The 12,927-nt window shown below is 34.5% G+C and overlaps 1 protein-coding gene across 1 annotated transcript in view; it reads right to left on the bottom strand.

Annotated features, from left to right (window-relative positions):
• The window catches only part of Diaph2 (diaphanous related formin 2), an 857,618-nt gene that overhangs the window by 431,288 nt on the left and 413,403 nt on the right, over positions 1-12,927 (bottom strand). Inside the window, 1 exon segment of the mRNA XM_033760220.1 lies at positions 12,609-12,848. Within this exon segment, the coding sequence (XP_033616111.1) occupies positions 12,609-12,848 (240 nt within the window).

Raw genomic sequence — 12,927 nt, 5'->3', positions numbered from 1 at the left:
GTATATCCTTTAAAAAATAAATTTATTGTTCCATACATTTAAACAGTTCTAGACTTATTGAACTAAATAAAATGCTTAATTTTCAAAAATTATAAATTTTAGTATACTGATTTACATGGAGAACTGTAGGAAACAAATATCTATGATTCATTAATAAAAAATGAATATCAACTATCACCACTGGCATAGTATCGAAACAGTGGAATATTCATCTTTGTTAAAAAATTGTCTAGTATCTCTCAAAGCTGAGAGCCCCATAAGCATAATACAAAAAATACAGTGGACTTAAGAAAGGTCAAACATCACGTAAGATGAACAAAGAAAACTATTTAAAATTAAGAATGATAACCTGCCCTTGTTCATTCTATGGCTTTTAGTTATTTCAGAGGTCTAAACTGGTGAATGTTCTTACTTCAGTGTAATGTAATAAGATACACACAGACTCATAAATTGAAATGTTTGTGTCTACTAGTCATAAATTATGAAATAATGGTATGGTGTGTCACTATATTTTATACTGACATACTTAAATTGAAAGTAATGTGAATGAAGTCCCTGACATTTAAAAAGTACCTTAGGTACTGATATCAATCAACATCATGTTACAAAGAAAGAAATAAAAGATCTCTGTTTAACATATACATATGTATACACAAGCATAGCAAAATAAATACTTATGACAATTACAATGTGCCCTTCTGTAAATGGCCAGGTGGTTGTAGCTAGTATTTAAAACTTACCTACTACTACTCATCTGTATTTCCTTGGCCTTCAGCATACACCTCAGCATGTCTTTACCTGGCAGGGTGACCCATACTTTATTCCTAAAGATTGTGGGCCATTTATCATCATGGCTGGACTGTTGTATTTAACCACTGTCCTTAATAAGAAGGTAGTGTAATACTAGGAGATACCGTAAGATATTTTGTTCACTCTTAAAATATTTTTCCTTACCTCTAAAGTAAAATAGTAGTCAAATTTTCCTGTGGTGCTCTAGATCAATCAACCTTGCCAACATTGTAACTCGCTTTTTAGCTTAATTCAGAGGTACATGGATTCCAAAATGATCTTGGGGAAATCTTAGCTTCCAGTTAATGAAATCATTAGTGTCCCTTCAGGGAGAAGCCTTCCTACCTCTAAAAGTAAGGCTGCTAGCTTACCAAAGTATAAGGTTATGGGAACAGGAAGCAGAAGTTTTGCTAGTCATCACTAAGAATAACAGGGAGGGGTAACAGTCTCAGTCCCACACATAGATTCTTGGACTCATGAATGGTTATGGGAGAAACAGTACCAAATATTGGATACCAATTGAGGACATATATACCATTCTGGATAACTTTACCCTAGCCTTGCAAGTATGACCACCTAGCTGGTGCTACAACTGCATTTTCAAAAGGCAATGACACCATTCTATCTATCCACCTGCTTCTAGATGGTGGAAGACACAGTAAAACCAATGATTCCATGAGCATGGGCCCACCACTATACTTCTTTGGCTGTGCTGTATGTTTCTTGGTCAAAAGCAATGTGCAAGGAATACCACAGTGGTGGATGAAACATCCTGTAATTCTGTGGTGGTAATTTTGGTGTTATGTGTAGGAAAGGAAAAGGCATACCCAGGATAAGTATGTATTCCAGTAAGGACAAAGCACAACCCTTTCCATAATGGAAGTGGCCCGATGTAGTCACCCTGCCTCTGGGCAGTAAGGTGAATGATCACCTGAGGGAATAGTGCCATACTACAGACTTAGTGTTGATCACTGTTTCTCTCAGGGAATTCAGAAGTGGTTGTAACTAGATTAGCGTTGGTGAATAGAAGTCCACATTGCTGAGCCCATGCATAATCTCTATTCCTCCTACCATGGTCACGTAGCTCATGAACCCATAAGGCAATAATGGGTTGGCTAATGAAAGACGTTGACTGCTATCCACAGAATGGGTCATCCTATTCACTTGATTATTAAAATCTTCTTCTGTTAAGGTCACCCATTGGTGAGCATTTACATGGGACACAAATATCTTTAGAATATTGTTCATGTGGAGAGGTCTGTGCATATACTTATTCACAAAAAGTCTTTGCCACCAGTGTTCTAGTTGTGTTCTTGGCCAGTATCTGGATAGCTACAGCCAGTGAATCAAAAGGAAGTTACACATCTGGTCATTTTTTTCTTCTAAGAAAAATATACAGTGAAGTACACTGCCTAAAATTCTGCCAACTGTGAAGACTTCTCTTCATCATTGTCTTCAGGGAAGTCTTAGAAAGGGCTATAGTGCTGCAGCTGCCAAATGCAGGTTGTGCCTGCATATTATGCAGAACCATCTATAAACCTAGACCTCATCTTCTCTTCATCTATCAAATGATCATAGGGTATACCCCATGAGGTCATAGGTGCATGCTGGAGGATGGAAGGCAGTATAGCAAAAGTAAGAACCATGGGCATTTGGAGTACTTCTCTAGGTAAATTACTTGTACCTTCAGTATCTGCTCTAGCAGGATCTCACATATGACTTCTGTTTGGTTATAAACTGTTGTTGTACATGTCCAATTTTATGACTTTGTGGGTTAGAGAGCAGCAACCAGTCCATGATGGACAGCTCAGATTGCATGCAACATGGTATTCCAAGGCCAGGCTTTGATTTCTATTAAGGTTCAATAGCAGGACAGGAGTTGTTTTTCTTTTCTTTCTTTTCTTTTCTTTTCTTTTCTTTTCTTTTCTTTTCTTTTCTTTTCTTTTCTTTTCTTTTCTTTCCCTTTCTTTCTTTCTTTCTTTCTTTCTTTCTTTCTTTCTTTCTTTCTTTCTTTCTTTCTTTCTTTCTTTCTTTCTTTCTTTCTTTCTTTCTTTCTTTCTTTCTTTCTTTCTTTCTTTCTTTCTTTCTTTCTTTTTGTGACAGTATCTTACTATGTAGTTGAGACTGACCTGGAACACAATATGTAGCTCAGGCTGGTCTCAAACTCACAGCAATCCTTCTGCCTCCATCTCCCAAGTGCTGGGATTACAGCTGTGTGCCACCATGCCCGGCCAGGAGTTGTTTTTCAAAGGGAGAGTAGCTGTCTTCAGATGATGGCAGATATTTACTCCAAAATCGAAATGGCCTCCACTGCAATTCATCTATAGAGGCCTGCCAGAGACTCCAAACAGCATCCTCTCAACTGATATTTCAAGTACCATTGGATCTTCTAGATCATATGATCCCAATGGCAGACCAGCTATTGCAGCAGCTTGGACCTGTAGGACAACCTTCATTTGTTCTGGGACCTGCTCAAAACTAGCAGCTAAGTCACTCAGTAAATGGGCTGGGTTAACACACTTAAGTGAGGAAATTGTTGTCTCCAAAATAGGCCCATTAGGCATTGTGCTTCATGCTTGATTGTAGGGGAGACCAGATGAAGCAACTTATCCATCAACAGAGAAGGAATATATCAGTGTAGGACTCCTAGAAATTTCACTGTGGTAAAGAGACCTTGAATTTCAGTTTATATTATTTACCATCCTCTGGCACACAGATGCTTTATCAAGAACTCCAGAATGCTTACTACCTCTTGTTCACTAGGTTCAATCAGCATAATGTCATTATTATAACAGATCAGTATGACACATTATGAGAAAGATGATCAAGGTTCCTATGCACCAAGTTGTAATACAGCTAGAGAACTGATATAGCCCTGGGGTAGCAGAGTAAAGGTGTTTTGCTGTTCTTCAGCAAATTATTTCTGATGGCTCTTGTGGATAATTATGAAGAAAAAGGTATTTGTAAAATCAATAGTTGCATACCAGATACCAAGAGATGTTTTAATCTGATCAAGCTAGAAAACTATATCTGGTATATCAGGTACAATTGGAGGCAATACTTGATGAAGCTAATGGTAATCTACATTCTTCAGATCTTTCGGTATTCTGTACAGGCCAAACAGAAGAGTTAAATGAGGTTGTGGTAGAAAAAACATCTCATCTTTCAAGTCCTTGATGGTGGCACTACTCTCTGCAATATTGTTTTTTCATTACTGTTTTCCCAGGTAGAGTCATCTCTAATTGCTTTCATTTGGCCTGTCCCATCATTAAGATCTCACACCACAGGGTAGAAAACCAATATGGGAAGTCCTGTCAAGTACTAAAACTAGGAAAATGACCACAAGTTGGATCTGGGGATGACTTGGACTCACTGTGAATCAGATCATGGCTAAAACTCCATTATCACCTGACCTCGGTAGGTCCATACTCTTACTGGCAGGCCACAATAATGATCTGAATCTTCTACAATCAATGTTAGTTTAAAACCAGTGTCTAATTTTCTCCAAAAGGTCTGATCCTTTCCTTTTTCTGAAATGATATTTATCCTGGTAAAAGGCCAAACGTTGCTTGGGGGAAGGATGGAGGAAAATTTGACAGTGAGACTTTCTGGTAGTGTATCGTGTAGAGGACTTAGCCTTTGTTTCATTCAAAGGGTCCCAAGTCTATAACCTGGCTTATCTGGAAATTGGCTGAAAGGTCATGATTATCTGTTGCTATGATGTGAAGTAGATTTTTGTTCATTTGCACTAAAAGTTTTCTTCTTATATAAATCCAGTAAATATTTAGTAGGCTTCCTATCTAACTTCTGAGAAGAAGCCAATGCTTTTGCTGTTCATTATAGTAAGTATATCTACCTTGCCTCTGGCAGCTGAAACTGCCCATTGGTCACTGACACTCCAGGATCTAATAATTTGGGTTTTACTATTGAGCAACTATAATCTCCACCATAAGTTCTGGCATACAGATTAAAACAATTTCAGGATTCTTCAAAGATGGTTGTTGCCACCCATTCAAACCTGCTTTTTAAGGTATTCACAAAGGGAACCAAATAAACTCTTAGCACTTTGTTTACCTCCATGAGTTATGACACTAAATCCGGAATCTCTGTATAATTAGCCCACATCAATAAACTCGGCCTGATCCAGATTTGTGTATCTTCTGCTATTATCCCAGGTCCTTAAAATTCATTCTTGTACCCATTCCCCAGACCTCAGCTTATAAGAATTAGAAAACTCAGTAAATTCTTTAAGTGTGTTGAGTACCTCCTCATGAGTCAATACTATGAGTTGAGTGCTCACCCTTAGGAGGCTTCTGAGATTTGAGAATGCTTATAGACCTAGAGGCAAAAGTTTGTAGTACATGTCCTTAGGAACTTGCTTAGTAACAGCATCAGGGAAGATTATCACTGACCCCTGTATAGGTGAAAAGGCCAACACTACAGGGCAGTGAGGCAGATGACTGGCATTCAGGGTGGAGAAATCTCTTCCTCTATTAAACAACCTCATCAGAGTTTAGGAGTTCAATGTCCCCAGTTTTATCAGCTTCCACCAAAATATCTTAATTCCAATCTACAGGATCCCATTCTTTTCCATTCAGCATCTTCCTTTAACTGCAAACACCCTTGGGGGCTGAACATTTAATTTGCACTGTAATTCAACCAATCACAGTAATAGGGCTTGTGTTTGATTTTCAGCAACTTCAGCCCTATGGGTAAAGGAAGGCTTTTCCTTCAAAACACACTTAGAAACATTCAGATTCTTTATGCATGTCTGGAGCTGCAAATTTCAAGCTTAGAGGTCATTATTTTCCTGTAGTAGTTTGGGCAGAGATGCTGAGCAAATACCCAGCATCATAATTTTTACTTGTTTAAAATGCTCAAAAATACTGTATATAGAGTCAATGAATTACCTGCATCATATGAGTGGTGACTTAGGATAACCAAATGGATCTCTTTTGCATGTTCCTTCAAAAAGTTCACACTACAGACTATATCAGTATGCTCTATATCAATAAGAGGAAAGACCATGACAGCTTAAGGCATCATTAAATTTGCCAATTCCAGGAACCACTTAAGGAATTTGAGAAATTCATCTTTATAATTCTGTTTCTCTAGAATCACTGGTATCTAACTCTGTCTTGGCTACTGAGGTAACAAAGTGGTAAAACATCTCTCGGGGACTAGATCCTTATTTGTAAAATATTGAGAAAAGCAGTCAACACCAACTGCAAAAATTGCTGAGAACCTATACAATATCAAACAATAGCATAGTACTTATTCAAAGAATTAAGTATTACTTTATTAGAAATAGGTAGGTTCTACTGCCTGGATGCATTAAAATCTATTATGGGAAGAGAAAGTTATCTATTAACATGCCTACAATTAATTCCAACTGAATTTAAATAAAGAAGATTTCAAGTTTCATAAGCCTCCAGAAAGCCAAAAAAATCTACATGAGGTTTTCTCCATTTTTAAAACTGTTAGTGGCAGAATTAGTTATATAATGATTTCTTAAAATGGACCACGTACAACTAAGCATTTTGTTACTGTGCACAGACAGACAGGGTGCTGCACTGTTTTGAAAACAGTAAATCTAGATGTAAGTACCAATTTGGACACCTAAATAGTGTTTTAAATCTGGATGAATTATATAACCTCCCTGGGCTTTATTTTTCTGATTTGCAAATGGAGTTAATAATATCTAACCTCTTGAACATAAGGAAAGTACTTTATAAACGATAAAAATAGAGGCAGCCAAATGTGTGGACTGTTGGGCAAAGTTTATTGAACTTTGCTGGACTCTATTTCGATATAAACTACTGTGGCTATTTTAAAAAATCTTTAGTTTAAAATAAATAGTTCCATATTAATTTATTTATTAATCCATGTTGGATGGTGAATTGCTGGTACAGATTTATAGGAAATAATACAGTTGATGCCTGCAAATAATCTATAAGAAATATGATAATTACATTCAATAGTCTTGCTGATAAAAACATGCCTTTGGAGGAGGGGGTGAAGGGAGAGCAGGGGTAAGGGGAAACAATGAGAATCAAGACTTGTCGTGTAGAGGTACAAGATCCCAACAATGAATGTAACTGTAATGTATCAATTAAAGCTGCAAAAAAACCATGACTTTATACTTATGAGGAAAAAATTCTCACTTCAAAAAATTATCTCAATATAAATATTAACATTTATGTTGAACATTAACAACAAACCTTTACTTAATCAAATCGCCTGATTTTTAACTCCACAGTAATTTACTGAAGCTTTTATTTATGATATGTGATCAAAACATACAGTAGAAGTATATAAAGAAAATTTATAAAGTAAAAGACAAATTGGCATGAAACATGTCAAAATACTCCCCCTTGCTTAGAACACACTAACCTCATCTTTCATGCCACTTTCTGAAGTATTCCAGGAATTCTTTTTAAGTGAGTATCTTTAATTGTACTGTAATGTTCTACTCAGTCTACTGCATTGAATTAAAATTGTTTACACTTCATGATCATTTTATCTTTGGGGAAAAGCCTGAGTTGCATGGTGCCATATCTGGAGGATAAGGTGGATAAAGACGCACCGGAATGTTTTTAGGAGTCTGGCTATATGTTGGATTGCACTCAGCAGCAGGACTAAGTTTATTTTTAATCTTTCCTCATAAAGACACAAAAGAAGGTGTCCATAACTGCTTCACAGAGTAGCAGGTATAATGTGACAAGTACATTGGAAGAGAGAGGGATAAATGGCAATGTTTCTTTTAATATAATTTAAAAAATTAAACATTATATTTTTGATCGGCCTCTGTACAATAGACATGGGGGATTTAATGCAAAATAAAGTATCTAGTCAAATTTCATGAATTCTGAGTCTGGTAAAGAAGAAAAATAAAACTGTATGTTATAATCTCCAAGTGAGGGTACAATGAGAAAATGGTCATAGAAGAGAATAATCACCAGAAACCAATCATCATCATCTTAAAATACCTAATCTCCAAAATGGTGAGAAAATAAATTCCTGTGGTATGGTTATGACAGCCCACGCTAACCAATATGGTAAACAAAGTATTTTGTCTCTCTGAGCATCAATTTTCTTACTATAGACTCAAGAGGCTACATTAGATGTTGTCTTATACTAGAATTCTATGTCTGAATGGACATAATCCATATCATTTTGTGTAAAATGTGATTAGACACTGAAACTTTTGCAATATTTACATATGTCTTTTGTTGTGGTCTTTGTAGATTTTCTCTTAGATTATACATTTGAAAATCATAGTGTTATAGGCAGTAGTCAATTTTTCCTGATGGATCATATATTTTATTACAACATTTATTTCACAATGAAGCTAAACTTATGTTACTTCTTTTCTTACAACTACTAGGGAGGGAATGGATGTATTTTGTATTTTAGGAGTGATGGCTAAAATACTCAGTCATTACAATTACAAATATGTAGTTGTATTTGTGTGTGTGTGTGTGTGTGTGTGTGTATATATATACACACAATATATATATATATGTATTGGGGGGGTACTTGTGATCAAACTCAGGGCCTTCTGCTTGTGAGGCAGGTGGCAGAACCACTGAGCTAAATCCCTGGCCCCTGATTATATTTGTATATGGTTCTTTGTTGTTGCCATTCTACCATACATGTCATAAATGTAGCACAATTATACTACTGTGTTAATAGTGACTTACAGTAAGATATCTAAAATTTTCTATACAGTGAGCCCACGTGTTTTCTTCAGTGCCTTTCTATGAGATATTTCACATCTGTATTTAAGCATACCATCAGAATGTATCATAACTTGTGTCTTTCTGTCTAAGCATACTAACTAAAAAGTCATAATACAGCCAAAGGCAATAATATCTAAACGTATGGAGGAAAGTTTCTGGTTAGAATACCAAAAAAGTTTATTAGCTTTTATAAATTATTAAATGGGCTGTGAATGACTTGCATAAATAGTTATAGAGTCAAGATATCTAAATTAATGTTTAAAACGCTCAGGAACTTCTCACAACTTGCCTGCCAATGTCATTATATGATTCCCAACCTGAACCCAATATTCCAGGAAATGTGATTTTTTTAATTCATCCTTGTAAACATTGATATTTCCTAGTTTTATATTATCCTTCAAAAGAAGTATTACCATTTCATTAACATTATATTATTTTTCAATTTATTCTAACATAGTACACTATAGATCATTTTATTTAACTCTGAAAAAATATATGAAAATAAACAAGGGTCATTGCATTTCCTCAATTATAGATGAAAAAACTGAGGTTCAGAGAAGGCAAATGCCTTAGCTACAAACATCCGGGTGGTAACTGACAAGGTGGAAGTTAAAATACTCTAAGTTCATAGTGCTCTCCACTCTTGTACAGTCATAACTTCTCTTTTTATACCTTAATCCTAGTATCCTTCAAAATTCTTGTTTCATACTTACTAATGAATCCCTCAGCACCAATGATTCCCTTCCTCCTCTGAAATACTTATTTCGATAGCTATTAATTTTTGCATTTATCAACTCTACCTGTTATGTCATATAATCTTCCCAGCTACTAGACTACACAAAATTTTTGAGGTTGCTAAGTATTACATAATTTGTATCCTCTTGGTTTGGTAGGCCATTACTTCTATCTTGTCTTTGTGATTGCCTGAAACACCTTCATTTTTGGCATTGTTATCTTCTGTAACAGCATCACTTACATCAAGATCAATCTGCCATTTTAAGTACTCTTGGTAGCAAAGTGAGTCAATGTTCTTTGCTCTTAGTCAATGAATGATTTTGTAAACTACAATAGGTTAATCTGTTGCAAGTACTCTTGGGAGCAAAGTGAGTCAATGTTCTTTGCCCTTAGTCAATGAATGATTTTGTAAACTACAATAGGTTAATCTGTTGCTCTAACTAGAATTTGAATCAAACGCAGGGATAAGAATAAAGTGGTTGGAGCTGATACATCCCAAGTCAACATCTTCAAAAGACTTGGCATTCATTTCTTTTCTTTTTTGTTTCCTCATTTTTTTTATTGGTACATTTTAGGTATAGAGTACAGTTACATTCATCATTGGGATCTTGTACCTTTACATGACAGGTGTTGGTTCTCATTTTTTCCCCTTGTCCCTGCTTGGTATTCATTTCTACTACCTAGATTCAGTCATATTTGCTGTTCTTTTAAAGGCCAACTTCTTCATCTTTCCTGTTTCTGCCTGAGCTATCTCAGATCTTTCCAATAAATTCCACTTTTTGCACTCTCTGGTGCATGCAAACATAAATCCTTATCTGATACAACCATAAAGCACATAGGGAGTGTTTAGTATTTTTAAATGTTTTGTTCTTCTGTAGATTATATACACTATTACATACTGAAAACTAAATTAAATGTGCCTGAAGTGTAGCACTGTTATGGATTAGAATTTTAATAACTAAAAGGCAAGTACAGGCAAAGCTAACATCAGGAACTCATCTTCACTGAAATGGTTTTCATTACAATTAAGCACACTGATTTGGTGACTAACAAAGTGATTTCACTGTTGAAATTAAAGTATTTTGTGGTGAGTGTAGTACTTCCAATAATCACACATTTTAGTTTTATTTGACATTTTGGTTAATCAATCTGTTTTGTTTCTCTTTCCAAATATTGCAGGAGCTAATGGTGATCATCTGAATTTCTACATCATTCCAATGCAAGACACACCTGATAAATTTAACTGCTTACATCTTGGCTCCATTTTAACTAGGTAAATATTTTATATTATTTTATAACTTATACTGAAAAGCAGTACCTAAAATGTACCAATTAACTCAATTAAAAAAAAGAAAAGCAGTCAATTACATTTTTAAAATCATTTTGAAAGGAAGTTATCATTAGAAAAATTTAAGTCAGTAAATGGTATCATTGTGAAAGCATAATCAGTATTCTACTTGGGTAATTCCCTTTGATTTTAGTTAGTTAATTCCCTTTTGACTACACAAATTTAAACTATTTCTATGTACTTCAAAACATTTCTGTCATTTTAGACATTTACCTTACTCAGAATTCTTTGTATTTCAGGAATAGATTTTTAATCCTAGACATGAAGGGAATATCATGCGTGTACATGTTATTTCTTTTTATTAATGACAAGTGTTTTCCTGTAAGTATTTCCGAAAGAATAAAATTCCACTGAAAAGTGGAAGGGGGATTTAAAAACCTTTACTTCTTTGTCTTTTAGAACACTTATTAGTACATGATAGTATTTCCCACAAGATTATTTTTTATTTCATTTGAAGTTGGCAAATATCTTTGTGCTGAACCCTTTGAGCATACCTCTAGTGATAGATGTCAGATCAGTGCTGTATGGAAAAATTTTTATTTGACAGGTGGATGACAGAGAGAAACCTCTCTCCAAAATATAAAATGTAACTGCCAAATCCTTCTCTGAGATTAATATAACTTTTTGTTTCTTTATATAAACAGCTTATTCATTTTTGCTTCCAAGGAATCAGTTCATGTGATCAATGTAAATAAGGTAAAATTAAGACACTTAAAAACATAGGGGGAATATTTGTTAAAATCCTGTTATATGAATTAAAAGTGAAATTTATATGTAATGTTTTTTAGTTATTTTATCCAATTAATCTGACTATGATTATGATTTATTACATGCGTTGCCTTATTCTCACTCACATTATCAATTTCACATGTACCAACATTTTATAAGGAATACAAATATTTTCTTGAGAAAACCTGATATTTTCATGTAACTTTCTCTATTTTCTTTGCTATCTATCATCACATTTTCCCCAAATCTATCAGGAATAAATAGAAATCCACAATTATATTATCATGTATCTTAATATCAATAAGTACTCTTTTTGTATATTTAAGTTAAATTATAAGGATTAAATCCTTTTGATACGTATTAAAATGCTAATCCATGGACATGCAATCCATTTAATGTATGAACAAAAAATATATTCATTTCCATTCCTAGATTTGAAATCTCTATTATAATATACTTCACGAACTAACCAAAATTCTACAATGTTTCACATGTGAAAGAAAAATAAAACTGAATGAACGGTGAGATGTCAAAGATAGACTGCTTGTTTTCAGATTTATTTTTCTATCTCGCTTCTTTACAGGCCTACGCCTCAATGTCTGGTCAGCTTTGTCCTGTAACACTGAGATCTTTTTCTTAAGGCAGCTTTGCCCTTGCCAAAAATGGACATATACAATCACATTTGGGCTTCTCTGTTTCTTTGTTTTCTTTTCAAAAGAATTAAAACTCAAAAAATATTACTATGAAATGGCCGAAACAAAATGACAAAATAATTAACATTTGATTTTGCTCCCTTCTTAATATACTCAATAATGAGTATAAGCTTAGTGACTCAACACTATTCAATAATGAAGAGTATTATTTTCATAGAGTACAATAAGCAAAGCATATTCAAAAACAAATTTCTGGTATTTTCCTCATTAAATATATCTCCTCAAACAATACTATTTGGAGAAACATAAAATAAGTAGGAAGAGACTGAAAAACAATTTTGCATCCATTTTATGAAAGCAAAAATATTGGACTGTAAAGGCTGGTAAGATTTAACCTGCAAGAGCTAAGTACCATGCTCCAAAAGAATCTGCATAGCACTGAGGCTTTTACAGCAGTGAATTTTTTTTAAATGACTTAATTCAATCGAAATATAAGTTACCAGCCATAAAATTCACACCTGTAATTTTTTATTTATTTTGTTTGAATTTATATTGCCCCTTTCCATATACAACACTGTTGTTCTGAATTAGCAATATAAAATATGATCTTACCTTACAAAGAAAGTTGATCTTAAAACCCAAAGACTGGGCATTTCTTGAGCCTGAGTTCATGTAGTTTCCAACCAAAAGAACTAACTCTAAAAGTTTATTAAAGCTTTCACTTTTCTTCAGTTCTTCACAAGCCAGAGTTACTGCTATGATGGTTGGCTTGATGTTGTTTACATGTTCTTCAAATGTGAGCTTGAAAAGAATGCCATTGAGACGAGGCTGTAACATTTTCACTGAGCTCATCTGTAAGAGAAGTAATGTTCAATGAGAACACACATTTAAGGCATTTCATCTCTTTAGTGGGAATAATTGCATAGATGAT

Source organism: Fukomys damarensis, unplaced genomic scaffold (assembly GCF_012274545.1).
Source record: "Fukomys damarensis isolate Sample0158 unplaced genomic scaffold, DMR_v1.0_HiC HiC_scaffold_39, whole genome shotgun sequence".
NCBI lineage: Eukaryota > Metazoa > Chordata > Mammalia > Rodentia > Bathyergidae > Fukomys > Fukomys damarensis.
The sequence above is the reverse complement of the archived record's forward strand: the minus strand, read 5'-3'. Positions and strand labels throughout refer to the sequence as shown.